Raw genomic sequence first — 23,858 nt, forward strand, 5'->3', positions numbered from 1 at the left:
TGCAAGGGTTAACTACCCATTTTTGTCTAGTGGTGAGAGAAAGGAGATATACTTACCTGATCTTTCAATTCTCCCTGTACAAAACTGATCCCTGCAGCTCATGCAACTCCACCCCCCTGATCTAGCATTCTTGAGTAGTGAACTGGTCCTGATGTCAGCAAGCCCATAGACCTGCAGGACATGAGGATGTCAGGAATAGTCCACTGTTGGATCGTGGGGGAGTGCCATTTGCAGTATTGGAGGATCAACTGAGTTTAAGCTTTTTTTCTCTCCTGCAAAAACAGTTAACCCTTGCAGTGCAAGCAAAGCTCCTCTGCATAGGAATTTCTTTCTTTTTGCCCAGAGTTGGGCTTTAAGGACAGTTAATGCATTGCTGCCTCCTACTGGTGTAGTATTGCCACTGCGTCCTTTGTTGCAGCTTGATTATTTTAAGTTGGTTTCACTCAAAAAAATAAGTAAAATGGTTTCATTACCTTGCAATTATCTCTAACTTAATAAACACTAGTAAGAAGGCATATTTTTGATATATGAGTAAAATTAACAAATATATCTAAGTTGGGAAAGCTATTGGATTTTACAGTGTATGTGAGAGATGAATCGGGAGGAAGCGGAGAGGAGAATCTGCATCTGGTGTCAGAGGAGGTAATACGTAGATGAACCCCTTCAGGGGGAGGGGTTGATGATAATATATTTCCCCCCAAAGCTGGCCTACATGGTTCAGTTTTATCGTTCAGCCAGCGGGATGACCATAAAAACTGAAGTGATTCCCCCATCCACACATTGGAGGTGGATGGGGGAATCCTCCCCGCTTCACGCTTGTATTCTGACAATGGAGGGACTCCTCCACTCTCAGAATACACAGATCAGCACTGAAGCTATTGGCTGCAGCCGCTGGGGGGGTGGCTTTTATCCGGCAGTGGCCACACATGGATGGAAATGTGAGCGATCCCTGCTGAACCAGCTGAATTTCCATGGATCTATGGTCACCTTCAGTGACTTCCTCCCCTCCCCCTCATCTCCTTCATGATGGAAGTCATGCTGAGATCATCTCCCATTGGCTGAGCAATATTCTCATTTGTCTCTCAGCTCCTTCTTGCTATTCCTCGTCCTGCCTGTTGTTTCCTTGGATTGATTTTCTGTGTAGTGACCCCGGCTTGGTCTCTTGGATGCGCTCGTCTGTTGCTTGCCCTGACCTTTCTCCTGATTCCTGGATCTCCTCCTCATCTCTCCTCCATATCCTCTTACACAGCTTTTCTCCACACCTGCAGTGACCCTGGGGGGAGGAAACTTGGCACCAGCACGCCGCCAAATCCATCCCCACCATTAGGGGCTCTGGAGACAATTGTCTGCTATGTACACTCCGTTCCTCCGCACGTCACCTGATCACATGACAGCTTACTTCCACAGATTCCGGACAGATTTCTGGATGGTAAAGGTCAAAGTTCACTCTTCAGTTTAGGAGAGGTAGGACGCACCCAGGAACAAGGATTTGATTTACATGGGAGGCACATCTAGAGGATCCCTCAAATCTCCCAAATGTCCCTCCATCCAGAGTCTATATGTCCTATAACATCACACTGACCTCACAGCTCCTCCTCCCAATGTCCTTCTATCCAGAGTCAGAGAATCCTATGACATCACACTGACCTCACAGCTCCTCCTCCCAATGTCCCTCCATCCAGAGTCAGAGAATCCTATGACATCACACTGACCTCACAGCTCCTCCTCCCAATGTCCCTCCATCCAGAGTCAGAGAATCCTATGACATCACACTGACCTCACAGCTCCTCCCCCCAATGTTCCTCCATCTGGCATTTCTCTGTTGCTCTTAGGATGTGGGGCCCCTTGGTATCCTCACATGTAAAGTGGGACTGTTGGTCCTGCGTTGTATGTAATGACATCAGAATGCTGCAACAAGCCTATACCCTGCGTAGTGTGGGGGTCCTGTGGGGGGAAATTATACCTCAGCCTGAAGTGGGGCTTTAATAAAATGGAGACCTGAATGGAGAGGTGAGGAGGATTCTGGGAATATCATTTGATGTGACTATTTGTGTTCAGATGTAGAGTTTTCCTCCTGTGAAGTCTGGAGATCATATGACATCACATTGCCTCCACCTCCCTCCCTGATAGAAGAGAGAAAGAAGAAGAAGATTCTAGAAGTCACCAGAGAGATCACTGAGCTGCTGACAGGAGAGGTGAGCGGTGCCGGGAATTCTGGGACATTCTCCAGTAACAGACAAGGGATGTGTCTGGATGGTGACTGTATCATTGTGTGTGTCAGGTTCCTATAAGGTGTCAGGGTGTCACTGTCTATTTCTCCATGGAGGAGTGGGAGTATTTAGAAGGACACAAGGATCTCTACAAGGACGTCATGATGGACAATCAGCCGCCCCTCACATCACCGGGTAAGAGGAGACTTTATTGTAAAGGAGAGAGCAGTACGGAGGATCCACCTAGATCCCCCATCATCTGATAAACACATAGAAACAATGGATTCAGTCAGTGTGTGTGTTTCCTACAGATGGATCCAGTCATGGGAACCCACCAGAGAGATGTCCCCGTCCTCTGTATTCCCGGGATTCCACACAGGAAGGTCACACCATCCCTCACCATCATCAGGTAGATGATGACAATTATTGGTAGTTGTGATTTATACACAGCATGTTTGTTACAATGAATGTTTTATTATATCTTTCAGAGTGGAATCCTCGGGGATGATAATATTGATGTTAAAGAAGAGTATAAAGAGGAGGATGAGTATGGAGTGATGGAGGAGTTTTCAGAAGGACACAAGGATATGATGGAGCCACCTAATACCAGGAACCCACCAGAGAGATGTCCCCGTCCTCTGTATTCCCGGGATTCCACACAGGAAGGTCACACCATCCCTCATCATTACAAGGTTGGTGGGATGGAGAGCATGGACTTGGGACAATATATGGATTTTTTATGTGAGTTTATATTTTACAGATGACCTCTTCTCTCATTTTCTTGGTTTAGAGTGAAGACATCAAAGTTGAGGTTAAAGCAGAAGAAGAAGAGGCGTATGTGAGGGATGATCAGCAGTCTATGGAGGAGGATGGAATAACGGGGACATTTATAGAGGAGGACACTCCTACAGAGATCAGCACAGGTGGGTCATGAACACTAAATCCATTCCTCCACCCATACTTGTCATGCTTCCCTTCACATTGATCCAGCACCGGGTTTTGCCTCCTGTCTGTTGCTCGGGTTCCTACCTATCTCCCCTGAACCTAGGTATTATTAAGCCTTTACACCTGTGTATTAGTGTTTGAGAAACGTGTCTTCATGTGGACCCTTTGGACCCTTAAACAGAAAGTGATAATGAGGGAGGAGTCAATACTCCAATGATGGTGGTCTTCAGGATCAGTCCAGTCTTCATCTTGGTTGTTCTCACCCCATTCTCACTCTCTGACCTCTGGTGGGGCTCAGCCCCGCTGTTCTTCATGACTAAATCATGGACTAAATAAGGAAGTGCAGTACTTCTTGTGTTGGGAAGATGGTGATGAGTGATAGAGGGGGTGGGGACCCTCGTCCTATAATCCCCTCATCACTGTCCCTCCTATAAAAGACAGTTCTGGTTGTTTCCTCACTCTCTGACTAAGGTCCATGAATAAAGAAATGACCTGGTAGGAGATCAGGGGAGCCATTTCCTTGTTCCCTTGAGGGTGGAATTGTAAGCTCCTCAGAGACCAAGCTGCCTGATGTGGGCGGAGTCCTGGTTTGGGGGAACCAATCACCTCCTGTCTAGTAATCCTCTTTGTCTTTGTATTTTAGTCCATGGCCGGGAGATGAGGAAAACCTCCGAGGATTGTCTCACTTTGTCTCCAGACTGGAAAGTAGAAGATGAGGACATCACACAGTATAGTCCAGGAGAAAAACCCGGCTCCCTCCAATGTCCATCCGGCACCACCCAGTGTAGATGGACCATCGGATTCCTCGTATCCTGAGGAACCTCAGACTGTGCGGGACCGGGCCGGCCTTCCAACAGGGAAGAGGTTCTCCTGTCCTGAGTGTGGGAAGGGTTTCAGTTTTAAATCCCATCTTAATGTGCATAAAAGGTCTCATACGGGGGAGAAGCCGTATCCCTGTCCTGAGTGCGGGAAATGTTTTTCACAAAAGTCCAACTTTCAATTACATCAGAGATCTCATACGGGGGGAGAAGCCATATTACTGTTCTGAGTGCGGGAAATGTTTTTCAGATAAGTCTAATCTTTACAGACATAAGAAATTGCATACTGGGGACAAGCCACATTCTTGTCCTCAGTGTGGGAAATGTTTTTCAGAGAAGTCCCATCTTTACATACATCAGAGATCTCACACGGGGGAAAAGCCATATTCCTGTTCTGAGTGCGAGAAATGTTTTTCGCAGATTTCCCATCTTTACATACATCAGAGATTGCACACGGGGCAGAAGCCGTATTCCTGTCCTGAGTGCGGGAAATGTTTTTCAGGGAGGTCCGGCCTTAACACACATCAGAGATTTCATACAGGGAAAAAGCCATATTCCTGTTCTGAGTGCGGGAAATGTTTTTTGCAGAAGTCCGATCTTTACAGACATCAGCAAATTCACAAAGGGGAGAAGCCACGTTCCTTTCCTGATTGAGGGAAATGTTCCTCACTGAAGTCCTGTCTTCCTGTACATCAGGGATCCCACACAACCCTGGAGGTGTATTAGTGCCTTGAGTGCGGGAAATGTTTTCTAGGTGAATGTTGCTGGACATCCCAGCTCTCATGTGGGGAAGAGCACCCCCTGATATACACCTCAGATATACTCTATGGCTGATCTTCATCATGGAAGAAACAGTTCATAAGGAGATCAGAGGCCCCCAAAGACATGGATGAAGTGTTGGACCGGGTTGGCATTGATAGCAGGAGAAGAATAAAAATGGAGTCCTGACGTTTCATTGGCTGAGTACATATTTTTTAAACATTCTTTATTGAGTTTTCTAAAGAGATATACAAAGAAGCAATATGTCTGGGGTGAAAGAGGAGACGAGCACCTCATACTTCTTGCCATGACTTCTGAATAAAAGATAAATCACAGTAACCAATGAAATAATTATAATCTCTCCAATAAAGAAAGAGGAAGGAATCTTCTGGCAGGAACTGACCTGGAGGTGTGACCGGGTGTGATACCTGATCAGAAAACATGGATGGACTCTCCTGAGACTTTGTTCCCAACTCCAATAAGTGAGAGGAGCAGAATGTCATAATGTTCCTAGATGTCATGATAAAGCCAAGGAAGTAAGGTTCGGCCATGAGTGCGCACAGACACATCAGGAGAGCAAAAGAATGACAACGTCATGAACCAGAAAACCAAGGTATACACGGCCAGATGGGGAGCAAGTAACACCTGTTATGTATGCGTGTCCTCAATGCGTGTTCCATACACGGCTGTCTGATCTCTACAATGTAACCACCTTCACCAACCCATCCATAGAAGTAAATGAAGACAACATAGAGGATTGCTCCAAGGATGTAAGTGTTGCTGCAATAAAAGTGTCCCATCTATTATGGAAATGTTTGACTGAGGCTTGGTTGTTGAGCTCCATGTCTACCTTCTCTCTGTAAATCAGAAGACGTAGATCTTTTTTAGTGTCTGTGATGGTGGGGACAAGGTGATAGTCCATTTCTTAGGAATAGCCCTGTGGGCCACCAGTAAACATAATAATATCCTCTGCAAGCTCCTGCAGGATTTGTGGATGTGGGTTTTCTCGGCTGAAGGGAGAGTTGTAGAAGAACTGGGTCCATGGGGAGTGAGCAGCCACAAACTCCTCAGATGTAGGCTAACACTTGTTCCCAATAGGTTGAGATGCGGGGCCATTCCTGAAATCGGTGGAAGAGAGAGGGCGGTGCTCACTACATAGTGGATTTGTGGAGAGTTCTTAGTGGATAGAAATGGGATGATGGCCCCATGGAAGAGCTTACATTGAGACTCTCCAGGATTCATTCACCACAAGCCTTTGCACTTTGTTCTATCCTTCCAGTATGTTGCCCAGCAGGTTCTCTCCCGGTATGACCTTGCTCCAAGATTTCACAGATGTGGGATGTAGAGGTTTAGTAAAGAGAGAGTGTAAAGGTTGATAGATGTCGGATATGGAGTATTTCCATTCCTGTAGAAAGAGATCCAATATGGAAGCTTGAAAACATTGTTGTTTGGCTGGGCAGCACCAGTTTATACAACCTGAGAGGTGTAGGTAGTAGAGAGAGGGATGGCTTGGCAGGGCACAAGTTGATGCATTGGTTGGGAAAGATTTCAAAGTTCCTGATGGTTCAAATATGCGTCATACATGGAGGCAACGCAGGAGAGCCCCTTAGAACTCCAAATGTTGAAAGCCGCATATTGAACAGCTTCTGGAAACATTGGATTGCCTCTTATGGGCAGATATTGGGAGACATGGGGTGACAGGCCCAGTTTGCTCTGTATGTCCCTCCATGTAAGAATCAGATCCCGTATCAGAAGGTTGTGTTGAATACTTGTGGGGAACAATTGTATTTTGCAATGCAGGAGTGCAGCTAAGTCATATGGTTGCCTCACTGCCAACTCCAAAACATAATTGGTGTATGAGGAAGCCTGAAGTATCCAATCTGTCCCTATACACAATAAACAGGCAAGGTGATACAATCAAATATTGGGAAAGTTTGCGCCACCCTCCTTTTTTTTTTGTTGCTCCCCCTGTTTAAGCAGTAACAGAATTGTTTGAAGAGGGTACAATAGGGGAGCAAAGCTCACCATTTTGAACAGGTGGCATCCCCCAAAAAGCGATAGGAGAAGGTACATCCATGTTTCCATCTCATTTCCTATTTTAGATATCAGTGGAGGGTAGTAATGATAGACCGAGGATGGCTCCTTCCCTATCGTAATGCCTGAATATGTGATCTGAACATTTGCTACGTGAAGAGAGACTGCTGGGCCCAGGGAAGGGTGTTGGTTTGAGATAAGGAAAGTATTCCACTCTTAGCAGAATTGATTGGAAGGCCAGAGCACTGTAGGCAGCTTGTGAAGACCTGATGGAGAATGTGAATATCTGCCACAGGATCCACCATAAAATATATCATCAGCAAATAGGACTACACAGAGTTCTTCTTGACCTGTCTGAATCCCATGTATTGGGGCTCTGGAGGAAAGGTAACGGGAGAAAGGTTCCAGGGCAAGGTTGAAAAGAAGAGGTGAAGGGGGGGCAACCCTGGTGAGTACCCTTCGTGCAGCAATATTTCACCTGATATGAGACCTGCAGCTACCACCCTGGGTGAAGGTGCAGAATCCATACTGCTGAAAAGCCCATCAGAAGAACCAGAGCAAGCCAATGATAGCTGACATTATCCAAGACTTTTCCAGCATCCAATGTAATAATAGCTCGATCCTCAGACGGATGTACCTTGCCTTGTTCCAGCTCTGCAATAACTTTCTGAATGTTGGAAGCCACTGGTCTACCATTAATAAAGCCAGCCTGGGCAGTATGGATAAGGGAGGGTAATACTGCAGCCAAGAGGGATGCTACTATTTCAGAGAGTATTTTAGTGTCCACATTTAGGAGGGATAGGAGTCGGTATGCCTCCGGTTCAATTGGGTCCTTGCCCTTATTAGAAATCAATTTCATTGTCTTGGTGACCCATTGGAAGGTATGGGCCCCCCTCCCAAACCCCGTTATATACTGTCAGTAGCTGAGGGATGAAGAGAGTCCATCATCTTATACAATGCTGGTGTGTAGCCATCAGGACCAGGTGATTTCCCACTAGGTAAGCCTTTAATCACCTCAGACACTTCCTTTAATGAAATAGGGGCATTTACAGATTGCAGGTGGGAGGGGCCAATAGTGAGTAAATGAAGCGAGTCTAGGAATTTTGTGGTCACCTCAAGGTCTTGGATCTAGATATAGAGTGGCACAAATATCTTCCAGTATTTTATTGGTTTCTTCTGAGGAGGAGACAAGGGTAGCAGAAGTATCCTTTAGGGAGGCTACATGAGTTGGTTGGAGACCCTTTGCTTACCCACCTTATCACCATATTTACACAATTGTGAATCAGCAGAGGAACAATTTACTGTATATGTTTACCCAGCCAAGTCCTTCCTGTGTTAGCGCCTCCACTCTGCTACCCAGCCAAGTCCTTCCTGTGTTAGCGCCTCCACTCTGCTACCCAGCCAAGTCCTTCCTGTGTTAGCACCTCCACTCTGCTACCCAGCCAAGTCCTTCCTGTGTTAGCGCCTCCACTCTGCTACCCAGACGAGTCCTTCCTGTGTTAGCGCCTCCACTCTGCTACCCAGCCAGGTCCTTCCTGTGTTAGCGCCTCCACTCTGCTGCCCAGCCAAGTCCTTCCTGTGTTAGCGCCTCCACTCTGCTGCCCAGCCGAGTCCTTCCTGTGTTAGCGCCTCCACTCTGCTACCCAGCCGAGTCCTTCCTGTGTTAGCGCCTCCACTCTGCTACCCGGCCGAGTCCTTCCTGTGTTAGCGCCTCCACTCTGCTGCCCAGCCAAGTCCTTCCTGTGTTAGCGCCTCCACTCTGCTACCCAGCCGAGTCCTTCCTGTGTTAGCGCCTCCACTCTGCTACCCAGCCGAGTCCTTCCTGTGTTAGCGCCTCCACTCTGCTGCCCAGCCGAGTCCTTCCTGTGTTAGCGCCTCCACTCTGCTACCCAGCCAAGTCCTTCCTGTGTTAGCGCCTCCACTCTGCAAACCCCGGGAGATGTTCACCTGTCCTTCACTCCAGGCCAGGACCTCCAGAAATCCCCCCTGTACCCATCTCAGGCTCTCTCCTTCCAGTCACAGGGCTTTTCAGAGGACATCTGACAGACGATGAGGACATGTTATTACCACCCCCACACCTAATTTCACCCTACAATGATACACTACCACATTGTAATTGTGGGCATTGTACGTAGTGGTGGTGTGGCCCCATTGAGCCCAGTGGGGGAGCTTGATAAGAGGTGCTGCTTGTCAGACTCTGCACCCCGAGGTAATAATGCTGCAGACACGGCCTGTTAATAGCCCCATCTGGCTGTTATTTTACAGTTTGAGAGCAGAAACACTGTGGCTCAGCTGTCCATTTTTACCACCCCCAAAACCCAACTGAAAGAGACCAATCTCATGAGCAGTGGTATCTAAAATAAATTTAATAACTCTAACACTAACTATGGTGAAATGAAAACAACAAAAATTACAATTAAATACTGTAGCCGCTAGTGCACACAACCCATGTCTCAGTATACAATCGTAATGTGAAGTGAAAAAATGCTGCGCTACATGAAACAATGGCACAATCCTTATATAACCAAAAAACAAAGTGAAAAAATAAAACAAATATATATTATAAGATAAAATAGAAAAAATATTAATATTGAAATTAAAAAAAAAAAAAATATATATATAAAAACAAAAAACACAAAAAATAAAGAATAGTTTTAAGTATGAATCAAAAAAAAAGTCATTCAAAAAATCAATCAATAAAGTGTTCATTCAGTGAGCCCTCCTTTTGGATAATGAAAAATATGTGCATCTGTTATGAATTCCCATGCAGAGACACCATATATCCGCTCACCATCCTCCGCCGTGTATCCGCTCACCATCCTCCGCCATGTATCCGCTCACCATCCTCCACCATGTATCCGCTCACCATCCTCCGCCATGTATCCGCTCACCATCCTCCACCGTGTATCTGCTCACCATCCTCCACCATGTATCTGCTCCCCATCCTCCACCATGTATCTGCTCACCATCCTCCACCATGTATCCGCTCACCATCCTCCACCATGTATCCGCTCACCATCCTCCACCATGTATCTGCTCACCTCACGCAGTGTGATCGCACATTGTACAATGTTACGGTGTAGCTGCACTTTTTTTTCTCATATGGACTCAGAAGATCAGCTTGCTGAATGAAGACTCCAAAGTAATCTCCCTCCTGATAAGCGTCTTTGTATCAGCCGTATTCCTCATTAATAAGAACTCCACATGGTGCTTTATCCTTTTATACTTTTATTCATCAATTAGACATAATAAATGCTCTCACGTTGCGGAGGTGTACATTGCACCATGTATGATGAAGATCCAGTGATGTACTGATTAGACACAAGGTGGCAGTATCATCTCAGCAGCAGAGTCCTGCACATGCTCAGAACAGACACCATCCATCGGGGAGGAGTGTGCGGATGACGTCACGACGTTGCCATTCATCGGGACAGCGGTTGTAGTACTTTACAAACGGCTCTTGGAAGGACATTACAGCAGGCAATAGCATTCACTAAGGGGCCCCGTGCTTTGCCTTGCATCACATGGTGGATGGTGTCTGTTCTGAGCATGTGCAGGACTCTGCTGCTGAGATGATACTGAGATGATACTGCCACCTTGTGTCTGATCAGTACATCACTGGATCTTCATCATACATGGTGCAGAATACACCTCCGGAACGTGAGAGCATTTCTTATGTGTAATTGATGAATAAAAGTATAAAAGGATAAAGCACCATGTGGAGTTCTTATTAATGAGGAATACGGCTGATACAAAGACGCTGATCTTCTGAGTCCATATGGGACCAAAAGTGCAGCTACACCGTAACATTGTACAATGTGTGGTCACACTGCGTGACGTGAGCAGATATACAGTCATGGCCGAAATTGTTGGCACCCTTGATATTTCTCCAGGAAATCATGTATTTCTCACGAAACGTATTGCATTAACACATGTTTTGCTATACACATGTTTATTCCCTTTGTGTGTATTGGGACAAAACAAAAAAAGGGAGGAAAGAAAGAAAATTCGACATAATGTCACACAAACCTCCAAAAATGGGCTGGACAAAAGTATTGGCACCCTTTCACAACTGCGGATAAATAAGAATGTTACAAGCATGTGATGCTCCTGTAAACTCACCTGGGGCAAGTAACAGGTGTGGGCAATATAGAAATCACACCTGAAAGCAGATAAAAAGGAGAGACGTTCACTTAACCTTTGCATTGTGTGTCTGTCTGTGCCACACTAAGCATGGACAACAGAAAGAGGAGACGAGAACTGTCTGAGGACCTGAGAACCAAAATTGTGGCAAAATATCAACAATCTCAAGGTTACAAGTCCATCTCCAGAGAACTAGATTTGCCTTTGTCCACAGTGCGCAACATTATCAAGAAGTTTGCAACCCATGGCACTGTAGCTAATCTCCCTGGTCGTGGACGGATGAGGAAAATTGATGAAAGATTGCAACGCAGAATAGTCCGGATGGTGGATAAGCAGCCCCAAACATGTTCCAAAGACATTCAAGCTGTCCTGCAGGCTCAGGGAGCATCAGTGTCAGCGCGAACTATCCGTCGACATTTAAATGAAATGAAACGCTATGGCAGGAGACCCAGGAGGACCCCACTGCTGACACAGAGACATAAAAAAGCAAGACTACAGTTTGCCAAAATGTACTTGAGTAAGCCAAAAGCCTTCTGGGAAAACGTCTTGTGGACAGATGAGACCAAGATAGAGCTTTTCGGTAAAGCACATCATTCTACTGTTTACCGAAAACGGAATGAGGCCTACAAAGAACAAAACACAGTACCTACGGTAAAATATGGTGGAGGTTCAATGATGTTTTGGGGTTGTTTTGCTGCCTCTGGCACTGGGTGCCTTGACTGTGTGCAAGGCATCATGAAATCTGAGGATTACCAAAGGATTTTGGGTCGCACTGTAGGGCCCAGTGTCAGAAAGCTGGGTTTGCGTCCAAGATCCTGGGTCTTCCAGCAGGACAATGACCCCAAACATACGTCAAAAAGCACTCAGAAATGGATGGCAAAGAAGCGCTGGAGAGTTCTGAAGTGGCCAGCAATGAGCCCAGATCTAAATCCCATTGAACACCTGTGGAGAGATCTTAAAATTGCTGTTGGGAAAAGGTGTCCTTCCAATAAGAGAGACCTGGAGCTGTTTGCAAAGGAAGAGTGGTCCAAAATTCCGGGTGAGAGGTGTCAGAAGCTTATTGATGGTTATAGGAAGCGACTGATTTCAGTTATGTTTTCCAAAGGGTGTGCAACCAAATATTAAGTTAAGGGTGCCAATACTTTTGTCCAGCCCATTTTTGGGGTTTTGTGTGACATTATGTCATATTTGCTTTTCTGCCTCTGTTTTATATTTGTTCCAATACATACAAAGGGAATAAACATGTGTATAGCAAAACATGTGTTAATGCAATACCTTTTTTGTGTGAAATACTTGATTTTCAGGAAAAATATCAAGGGTGCCAACAATTTCGGCCATGACTGTATGGTGGAGGATGGGGAGCAGATACATGGTGGAGGATGGGGAGCAGATACATGGTGGAGGATGGGGAGCAGATACATGGTGGAGGATGGGGAGCTGATACATGGCGGAGGATGGGGAGCAGATACATGGCGGAGGATGGGGAGCAGATACATGGCGGAGGATGGTGAGCAGATACATGGTGGAGGATGTCTCTGCATGGGAATTGATGACAAATGCATATATTTTTCATTATCCAAAGGAGGGTTCACTGAATGAGCACTATTGATTGAACTTGATTTTTTGAATGACTTTTGTTTGATTCAAGCTTAAAAATATATTTAATTTTTTGTGTGATTTTTGTTTTATATATATTTATACATACAGTATGTGTGTATATATATATTTATTTATTTATTTATTTCAATATTAATAGTTTTTCTACTATTTCTTCTTCTAAAAATAAATATATATACAGTTGTGTTCAAAATAATAGCAGTGTGTTGAAAAAAGTGAATAAAGCTGAAAATCCTTCTAATAGCTTTTATTTCCATCCACACAAATGCATTGGGAACACGACACATTCTATTCCAAATCACAACATGAAGAAAAATACATCAAATTTGTGTTGTTCCTCTAAAAAAATGGAAGAAAAGTGAATATTAGACGGTTCAAAAAAATCGCAGTGTTTGTATTCTTCTTTACAAACTCAAACATTCACTATATAAACTGAGAAATGTTTGAAGATTTTGCTTTCCTTTGAATGACTTCATGAATATTTGGTTGTAGTCGCACTGTTTCTGAGAACTGCTGTACATCTGTGTTGCATGGAGTCCCCCAACTTCTGGCCCCTGTGATCAGGTATTCCAGCCCAGGATGATTGGACCACATTCCACAGTTCTTCTCTATTTCTTGGTTTTGCCTCAGAAACGGCATTTTTGATGTCACCCCACAAGTTTTCTATTGGATGAAGATCCGGGGATTGGGCTGGCCACTCCATAACGTCCATCTTGTTGGTCTGGAACCAAGATGTTGCACGTTTACTGGTGTGTTTGAGGTCGTTGTCTTGTTGGAACACCCATTTCAAGGGCATTTCCTCTTCAGCATAAGGCAGCATGACCTCTTCAAGTATTCTGATGTCTTCAAACTGATCCATGATCCCTGGTATGCGATAAATAGGCCCAACACCGTAGTATGAGAAACATCCCCATATCATGATGCTTGCACCACCATGCTTCACGGTCTTCACAGTGTCCTGTGGCTTGAATTCAGTGTTTGGGGGTCATCTTACAAACTGTCTCCGCCCACTAGACCCAAAAAGAACAATCTTACTTTCATCAGTCCACAAAATGTTGCGCCATTTCTCTTTAGGCCAGTCAATGTGCTCTTTGGCAGATTGTAACCTCTTCAGCACACGTCTTTTTTCCAACAGTGGGACTTTGCGGGGGCTTCTTGCAGATAGCTTGGCTTCACATCGGCGTCTTCTAATTGTAACAGTCCTCACAGGGAACGTCACACCTTCTTTGATCTTCCTGGAGCTGATTGTTGGCTGAGTCCGCCCCATTTTGGCTATTCTTCTATCCATTCCAATGGTAGTTTTTCGCTTTCTTCCACGTCTTTCAGGTTTTGGTTGCCATTTTAAAGCATTTGCCATCATTTTAGCTGAGCAGCCGATCATTTTCTGCACTTCTTTATATGTTTTCCCCTCTCCAATCAACTTTTTAATCAAGGTACGCTGTTCTTCTGAACAATATCTGGAACGACCCATTTTCCTCAGAATTTCAGAGAGAAATGCACTGTAACCAGCATGTCCAACATTTGCTGCCTTCCTTCCTTAAATAAGGGCAATCATTGCCACCTGTTTTTCAAAGAATGAATGACCTCACTAATAGAACTCCACACTGCAATTATTTTGAACACGCCCCTTTCAATGAGTGATTCAATGACACAGAATCAGCAGCATGCATGTCATGACTGTTGGGTCTGTTGGATTTCTATTACTCTACTACACCTGCTAGGAAATTATTTGCCATGTAGAAATATCATTTCCACCAAAAACAGTGATTGATCCGGTTAGTGATGTCTGACTGCTATTATTTTGAACATAACTGTATTTCATATCCCACTCAGGATCTGGACCAAAATAGGGAAAGGAAGTTTTGTCTCCTAAACCTATATCCCCTTTATCATATCCATGTGAAAATCATCATTGTCCCCATGTCTGGGAAAAGGACTGGCACTCCCCATGGTTGAACTCCACCCCACCAGACTGTCCACTCATGGGACAACACAACTCCAAGGTGACACTCGGGCAACATACTCTTTACATGTCTCATTAGCTGGTAGTTGGGATTTTTCTAGAGCTGATCCGTCTTCCTTAGTACATTTCTTTAACAGTTTTCTTCCTCTGAATACTTTACACGATGGCTCCGGAGGGTCTGGGTACTTCCCCTTACCTTGGGAGTTTCCCATCATCACTGCAAAGCAAAGAAGCAATATTATGTGAGCTGACCTATGTGTTTCTGTCCCGGTGATGACTCTTTGTGCCGGGTGAAGCTGGACTGAACTCACATAGAGCTCCGACAAAATTCTTCTCAAATGCACAAGTGCTTCAAGGCTGAAAATCCCCTGGACAGGTACACCCCTATTGTGACTCCTTCAGACTGTCACTGTTCTGCCCATATTGTTGAAAATAATGTATGTAATATACTGTTGTGATGGATTTGGTAAAATGCCTATTCTGTTTTCTGTTTAAAATATACATTTTATACATATTTACTTTTATATTTTTTTTATATTTCTAAATATATGTGTTGTGCGTATATATATATTTTGTCTGTTGGGCTTTGCAGTCCTCCTTAACTTGTTTTGTTCAGAGCGATGCTCTCAACCCCTCCCTTCGCACTGAGAGGATTTTACTTTGGGAATGTGAGGAGGAGTGAAAAGATAACGGGATGAGAAGCAAGCATCAAGTTTCTACATTTCTCCTATATTTCAGCCAAGCAAAATGTGCCTTTTAGAATGTGACTGTATATACGTAATAGTGACGTGTACTCTATTGTTTTCTATGTATAAAAGGTTAAGCACCGCCCTGCAATAAACAGAGATGAGATGATGTGAAAGTGGTTGTACTGGACAGTTGTCCGTGTAATTATTTTCCGGCACGCAATCCATATCTCAAAATTAGGAACAGCAGCAGAAATCCTACCCTGAGCCCGATTGTGGTTCTCCCAACCTTTTTAGCTGGCTGCCCAACGAGGGGCCCCAGGTTCTGATCGATGGAAGGCCGCGTGAGGGACTGAGCGGCTGGCCAGGACAGACCAAAAGGGATTTGCGCACCCCTGAGAGTACGGTAGGTACTTTTTATACTTACCACTGTACGATTTGTTTCTGTCCAGCCTTGACGCCAGTTTTGTCGGCTTCCAGAGGTCATCAAGAGCGGCAGGTCATTTTTATTCCTCGCCTGGGGCTGTTTAACGAACCTGCCACTGGATTTCTGCTGACTATGTATTTGTTCAGTGTCTGTCGTTCTATGCGACTGTGATAACTCAGTAGACTGAAAGATAAGTTGCAATGAGTGTCCTGACCAGGTGAGCTGTGGGCCCCTGGAAGACGGAACCTTGCAATATGTTGCAATGAGATTTCTGACCAGGTGAGCTGTTGGCCCCTGGAAGACGGAACCTTGCAACAAGCGTCTTCGGACGGTGACTCGGAGTTGACGGTGTGAGACCCCTGAGGGTTTAGTTCACGGAGCGAGGGGCGGCAGGTGTAATGTCCTGTTCTGAGTGTATTTGTGGATTAGTGTTTGTTCTGAGATAAGACAGAAAGCAGCGAAGGAGGGATAATAATCTAATAGTTGCCCTCGCTGCCTCTGAAACCGTTAGCTGAGACTACGGTGAAAGAACAGAACAGAGTGAGAAGAGAGAGGGGGGGAAGATGGGTCAGAAGACAGCCAAGCCACAGAAAGGATTGTTAGTATGTGATATTGTGACGAGGAGAGAAGGAAGTGAAGCAATTAAAAAGTTATCTAAAGTAGCAAAAGTTTGTAAGCTGAAGGTCAACATTGCCCGACTTCAGCCAGAGGACTGGCGTAAATTATTGCAGGAACAGAGAGGAATTTTATGTGATAAAGGTTTGCTGAACGTAGCAGAAGCCTGGTATAAAACTGCAAAAGCGTTGCATAAAGAAGGATGGTTGGAAGAAATTCAAGAAAATGGCGATTGTATAATGTATGTGTATCACAAAATTGAAAATGGAAGTGTGCTAAAACCACCGCCCTATGACGATAGTATTCAGAACAAAGGAGGGCAGGGACAGCCCTGCCCTTCGTCTAACGCCTACTTTATTCCCACCACCCCAGCCCTGCCCAGTACACTTCCCACTAGCAGCCATCTTGCCGCACCTGTATTGTCACTTCCTGCCCCGCCCAGTACACTTCCTGGTAGCAGCCATCTTGCTGCACCTGTATTGTCACTTCCTGTCCAGCCCAGTGCACTTCTGCCCGGCGGCCATCTTGGTACAGCCGGAAGGCCTAAACAAGGTGTTTATCCAGTTCTCCCTGTTCTAAAACAGGATGGTTCCTACCACACTCCCGTTTTCCCCAATATGGAAGTGTCACCTTCACAAGCCGGATACATGAATGACAATGCATTCGAGTCGGATGATCAAAAACCGCAAGCAGGAAGGATGCCGATAGGTATGACTCTCAAACCTATGCCAGATGTCCAATTGAATGACAATGCAGCTGAATGGAGTGCTCAACAACTGCAAGCAACAAGGGCTCCAATGGATTTGACTCCCAAACCCACGCACAGTGGAGTACAACCTAAACAGGAACAGTACACAAGACAACCCCGACATTCAATATTACCGGAAGGGGCACCGGTAATGTATGTCGCTTTTACCCCATCACAAGCAGCGGCTTTAGTGACGAGTCTGCCTGACCAAGAGAAACAGCCAATGCCCTTTTACCGCAGGGTAGTGCAGATACAAGAAACTTACTCAGCTGCTTGGAAAGACCTGCTCAGTCTATGCCAAATTAAAGCAGGACATGTTTTCTGGCCAGTTATGCAGACGGCCTTCAATGATGCCTGCCTGACAAGTGTTATTTCCTATTCTTCAGGCGTGGAGTTCTGTGCCCAGCTCCATGACTGGGCAAAGGAGAAATTGGCGGATCAGACTACCACGATTCAAGACATCACCCAAGATAAAGGGAAGTCTGTGGAGAAGTATTATGCCAGACTCATACAGGTCTTTGATGATCTGGGCTTCTCTCAATATGAAAAGGCACACACACACATGCTCTCAACTGCTTTTGTTTCAGGGCTCAAAGAGGATATCAGGAAAGGTCTGATGGTGGCCCGCCCTGAATACCGCTCTATGAAGATGTCTGACTTACTGTTGGTGGCCAGAGGCATAGAAAACCAAAAAGGGAAAAAACCAGCGCCCCTTATGGTGGTCAATGACGAAGATCCCACCTACACTCGTCCACCACCATTGCCAAATATCAGGGAAAGGATCACCTGTTATAATTGTGGGAAACGGGGACACTTTAGAAGAGAATGCAAAGCCCCAAGATATCCCAGACAAGACAGGGACCCCCGAGAAGGGCAGCGCGAATATCAACCACCATGCCCCAACTCTCGTTAGGAAATGGGCAAACCCGTGTCACCCCTTATGGCAGTATCCTCGAACAAGACTGGGGGACCCCTTGCAAAGGTCACGTTACCCATACAGGGAAAACCTACTACCTTTCTCGTTGACACGGGTGCAGCCAGGAGCGTGCTGAGGGCTGAGGACCTGCCTGCTGATTCTTTCCTTTCCACTATTGATGTTTGCTGTGTGGGTGTGGAAGGGGTGCCCCGATCCAGCCCACTTACAGAGCCACTTCAAGTGGGGACATTTACTGATTTGCTTGCCAGATTTGTGGTGTCCTCTACATGTCCCTTAAATCTGTTAGGAGCTGATGTGCTGTCCAGACTGCAGGCCTCAATCATTTTCACGCCTGAAGGAGGAGTGAAACTATACACTCCCCTATCCTTGGAGGATTCCTCTGTCTTGTGCTCTTTACCCCTCATGATGACAATACATGAAGCAATAACCCAAGGTGTAATACCACAGGAAGTACTTGATAGGATCCCATATGTTTATGGTCTACAGGACCCGAAGACATCGGTCATTTGAAGGTGCCACCGGTTTCAGTCAAGCTCAAAGAGGGCGCAACATTGCCCCGAAAACCACAATATCCACTCAAACTGGCGAAGTCAGAAGCTATATCAAAACATGTAGTTGCTCTAGTCCGGAATGGAGCCTTGGTCCCCTGCACCTCACCGTGTAAATCACCCCTTTTTCCTGTCAAGAAGAAAACACAGAAGGGGGAACCAGACAGGTACAGAATGGTGCAGGATCTGCGAGCAGTTAATGAAGCCACGGTGTTGGATACCCCAATTGTGCCAAATCCACATACCTTATTATCAGGTGTACCTCCAGAGGCTGAGTACTTTACAGTGGTGGACCTGGCCAATGCCTTCTTCAGTGTGCCTCTTGCCCAAGAGAGCCAGTACCTTTTCGCCTTCACCCATGAGGGCCGGCAGTACACCTGGACAGTTGTGCCACAAGGAGCCCAGAATTCACCCAGCCAATTTGCTCAAGCAATGGCAGGGATCTTGAGCACGTGGCAGGCAGAGAATCCTACTGTGACCCTGCTCCAATATGTTGATGACCTCTTGCTATGTGCCGACACCCTGCCCTTAGCAGCAGAAGCATCTGAAAAGCTGCTCCGGTACTTGGCCGAACAAGGCTGCAAGGCCTCCAAAGACAAACTACAATGGTGTTCCAAGAAAGTCACCTTTTTGGGCCACTGCATTTCCAAGGGCACAAGACATATTACACCGGACCGTGTAGCTGTAATCCAGGATATTCCCCAACCTAAAGCTGCTAAACAACTGCATGCCTTTCTTGGACTCATATCCTACTGCAGGGCATGGATCCCTGATGCATCGGTCCTTATGCAACCACTCTATGATGCTCTCAAGTCTGGGCCATTTACTTTGTCAAGCAAGGCCCTGGACAATTTTATTCTGCTGAAGCAAGCAATATCCACCGCTCCTGCCTTGGGACTTCCAGATTATGAGAAACCTTTCAAACTGTTTGTGTCAGAAAAGCAAGGCCACGCCACGGGGGTCCTAGCTCAAGTACATGGAGGGCAAACCAGACCCATTCTTACTTACATTCGTACTATTCTTGCCATTTGGACCTCGTAGCTAGGGGTGGTCCTTTATGTTTAAGAGCCGTCTTCGCTGCTCAAGCACTGTTGGACAAAACTTCAGATCTCGTTTTAGCACACCCCCTGTTTCTTCTGGCACCGCATGACATTGCTGCCATCCTGAATCAGGTACAACCCCGACACCTGTCCACGGCCAGACATCTACAATTGCAAATCTCCCTTCTTATTCCTGACAATGTGACCCTCCAAAGGTGTCTCACCCTCAACCCAGCCACCCTTCTGCCATTTTTTGAGGGGGGAAAAGAAGGCGAGGGTGAAGAAGGAGACCCCTGCACTACTCCACATGACTGCCTTGAAATGATGCGCATGGAAACCACACATCTCCCTACGGTGAGTGAAATTCCTCTGGAAAACCCTGATTACACACTTTTTGTGGATGGCTCCAGATATGCAGATGAAGGAGGCAAGTACCACACAGGTTATGCTGTGACCTCGGAATTTGAAATTCTACAAGCAGGAGCATTATCACCAACTTTATCTGCCCAGGAAGCAGAGCTTCAAGCCCTCACTACAGCGTGTAAGATGGCAGAAGGTAAAAGAGCTAATATTTACACAGACTCAAGGTACGGCTTTGGAGTAGCTTATGACGATGGTATCACCTGGAAAGCCAGAGGGTTTCTAACAGCGGCTGGAACACCGGTAAAACATGGCCCAGCCATCAAGGATTTAATAGAAGCACTGCTCCTGCCTGACTAAGTGGCTGTCTTGAAGGTTAAAGCACATGGTAAACTGAATTCTCAAGAGGCCAGAGGGAACCACTTGGCGGATATAGCTGCCAAAGAAGCAGCGAAAAACCAATGAAAAATGTCCGAGGTGGCCGAAGAGGAGAGTGAGATATCAGCACAGATACTTTTGGCGGTGCATGTGCCATCAGACAAGCAATACCTGATTTATATGCAAATGGCCGCTTATACAGAAGAAAGGCTGGAATGGATTGATAAAGGAGCAGACTACGATGGAGAATTGAATTCGATGAAAGGAAAAACTTGTTTACCAAAACATATGTATCCAGCAGTTGTCCAATGGGCGCATAGACATGCACATTTCTCCAAGGACTTAATGAATTCACTGATCAGCAAGTATTACTGAGCTCCAGGGATAACCACCTTAACCAGAAATTACTGCGCCTCATGTGTAGTATGTGCAAAATGCAACCTGGGGAGGACAGAAAACACACCGCAGAAACATCTGGCAAAACCCCTCTATCCATTCCAGAGGGTACAGATTGATCATATACAGATGCCAAAAAGTGGCCGATATGAATATGCCCTAGTGGTGGTGGACATGTTCTCTGGTTGGCCGGAAGCCTATGCTGTTACAAACATGACAGCCAAGACCACGGCTAATAAACTACTGAGTGAGGTAGTCTGTAGATTTGGGGTCCCAGAGGTGATAGAGAGTGTTCAGGGTCCAGCCTTCACAGCAACCCTTACAAAAGAGATTTGGACAGCACTGGGGGTCGAGTTGGCCCTACATACCCCATATCACCCTCAAAGCAGTGGGAAGGTAGAAAGGATGAATGGGACTCTAAAAAACAGGATGCTAAAGATGGCCCAAGAGACTAACATGAGTTGGCCACACAGTTTGCCCATTGCTCTGTTTAGTGTCAGACACACCCCCCTGGGGGAAACAAGCCCTGTCCCCTTATGAAATTTTGTTTAGCTCAGCCCCCAGACTTGGCTGTTACTTTCCGCAACAGTTGCAATTACAATCTGATGTGTTAACTGATTATGTGACTGTATTATCACGTGAATTAACCCGTATCCATGTCCAAGTGTTTTCTCCATTCCAGATTCTGAGTCAGATACAGGAACTCACAGCCTATTACCCGGAGATTGGTTATTAGTAAAGACATTTATGAAGAAACGTTTCCTTGAGCCAAGATATGATGGTCCATTCCAAGTTCTGCTGACCACAGCCCCTTCTGACAAGGTGGCCGGGAAGAACACTTGGATACACGCCTCCCAATGCAAGAAAGTCCCAACCCTGAGGGAAAGGCGTCATCTACACCATGACAACTATGTTGTATATCCTTTTTCTTATAAGTCTGACAGAGGCTCAACAGGTGGCTATCACTGAAATAGGTGACACCACTATATTTTGGTACAACTCATCCAACACTCATGTAGCTATTTTCACCTTTGATTTCTGTAGTATAGATCCCATGTGGTGCTATGACCATAATCTATATGATCTTGACACAACGAGCATGTTCCGATAGTAGTGACCAGGTATACATATATGTCATGGATGATTACTGGGGGCAAAAGATTAGAACCAGATTGGAAGGGATTTGGACTGGTGAGTATGCTCTTGCAAAGGTCATTATGCCTCTCCACATCCTAGCAGAGAATACCCCTGACCCAACGCCTGGCCGTAGGAGGAAGCGAAAAGCTCCTTCTGGCAGTTTTGACCCACATGTGTATATAGATGCCATTGGAGTCCCAAGGGGGGTGCCTAATGAATTCAAAGCCAGAGACCAAGTAAAGCAGGCTTCGAATCCCTGATTCTCATGATAACTGTTAATAAAAATGTAGATTAGATAAATTACATATACTACAACCAACAGAGGCTTGTGAATTACACCAGGGATGCCCTCCAAGGAATCGTTGACCAGTTAGCCCCTACATCCTACATGACATTCCAGAATAGAATGGCTCTGGACATGATTTTAGCGGAAAAAGGAGGTGTCTGTAAAATGATAGAAGGAACCGGAACCTGTTGTACATATATTCCTGACAATGCTGGCCTGAATGGTAAGGTTACTCTGTCTATAAAGAAATTAGAAGATCTGTCAGTGGAGCTGAAGAAGAACTCAGGTATCTCAGACCTGTGGGATCAATATATTAGCTGGATGAGTGGGTGGCAAAAAGTGCTCGCCCAAATAGGGGTAACGGTACTAATAATTCTAGTTCTTTTAGCTCTGATTGTATGTTGTATTCTATCATTTGTAAAGAAGTTAATAAGCAAGGCTGTAGACAACAGCACACCTGCATTTCTCCATCAAGAAGAGGAGGACCCTTTGTGATGGAAGAGGATAAACCTTTCACTCCTCTACGGTCCCTCCCCACCAATAGCAATTTCACAATTTTGTAGGGATAGCATCTGACTTCCTTATGTACAAAGTCTGTGGCAAGGGGGGTGATGAAATAGTCATCACCTGTCTAACGTACAGCATAAAAGAGTTCCAAGGTACATGAGGACAGATGAGCGAGGTCTTATAGGGACAGAGGAAAATAGTCATTTTAAGGGGGGACTGTGATGGATTTGGTAAAATGCCTATTCTGTTTCCTGTTTTAAAATATACATTTTATACATATTTACTTTTATACTTTTTCATATTTCTAAATATATGTGTTGTGCATATATATATATATATATATATATATATTTTGTCTGCTGGGCTTTGCAGTCCTCCTTAACTTGTTTTGCTCAGACCGATGCTCTCAACCCCTCCCCTTGCACTGAGAGGATTTTACTTTGAGTATGTGAGGGGGAGTGAAAAAGATAACGGGCCTCAAGCTTCAAGTTTCTACATTTCTCCTATATTTCAGCCAAGCAAAATGTGCCTTTTAGAATGTGACTGTATATACGTAATAGTGACGTATACTCTATTGTTTTCTATGTATAAAAGGTTAAGCACCGCCCTGCAATAAACAGAGATGAGATGATGTGAAAGTGGTTGTACTGGACAGTTGTCCGTGTAATTATTTTCCGGCGTGCACGCAATCCATATCTCAAAATTAGGAACAGCAGCAGAAATCCTACCCTGAGCCCGATTGTGGTTCTCACAACCTTTTTAGTGTAAATGTACTTGGGTGGGTGAGTCTAGGGGTGGTCCTTTGCAAAGTGTATATAACCCCTTAGCAAAACCCCCAACATTCTCTTTGTCCCTTTGTCTCTTCCGGAGCCCAGACCTCAGAACATCAGGATGTCTGTGTAATGTACCAGCATTGCTCTGTTTCTTTTCTATAACTTCCATCTCTTTGTATTGGTAACATTCTGTATTTGAATTGTTATATTACTACTTTTAAAGTTATACCGGCTACTATTTATTTGGTCATAACTGATTAGTAGTCAGCTTCTTTGCTGTGTAAATAAATCAGATCTTTACTTTTTGCACAGTTGTTTTCCTTTGCTATTAACATTATTGGTAGTATCCACATGAGGATTGGCTGAATTCATGTAGAGGGAAAAGGTTGTGATCACTTATTTCATTAAAATATTAGATAGAAACAAGTAAATAAGTGCAGTAGGAAAACCGCCAAAACACACCAATGTAGGAAGGAACCACAATGACCACCAATGTAAGGAGACACTATACTGACCACCAATGTAAGGAGG

At 45.2% G+C, this 23,858-nt stretch overlaps 1 protein-coding gene across 1 annotated transcript in view; it reads right to left on the bottom strand.

Moving 5' to 3' along the window:
- Positions 1 to 23,858, bottom strand: part of LOC149436770 (uncharacterized) — a 166,420-nt gene that overhangs the window by 104,647 nt on the left and 37,915 nt on the right. The window contains 1 exon segment of the mRNA XM_089661487.1: positions 7,404 to 7,504. Coding sequence (XP_089517613.1) covers positions 7,404 to 7,504 — 101 coding nt within the window.

This window comes from Staurois parvus, unplaced genomic scaffold (genome assembly GCF_062004578.1).
Source record: "Staurois parvus isolate SC_StPar_1 unplaced genomic scaffold, SC_StPar_1.0 ptg001345l, whole genome shotgun sequence".
Classification (NCBI taxonomy): Eukaryota; Metazoa; Chordata; class Amphibia; order Anura; family Ranidae; genus Staurois; species Staurois parvus.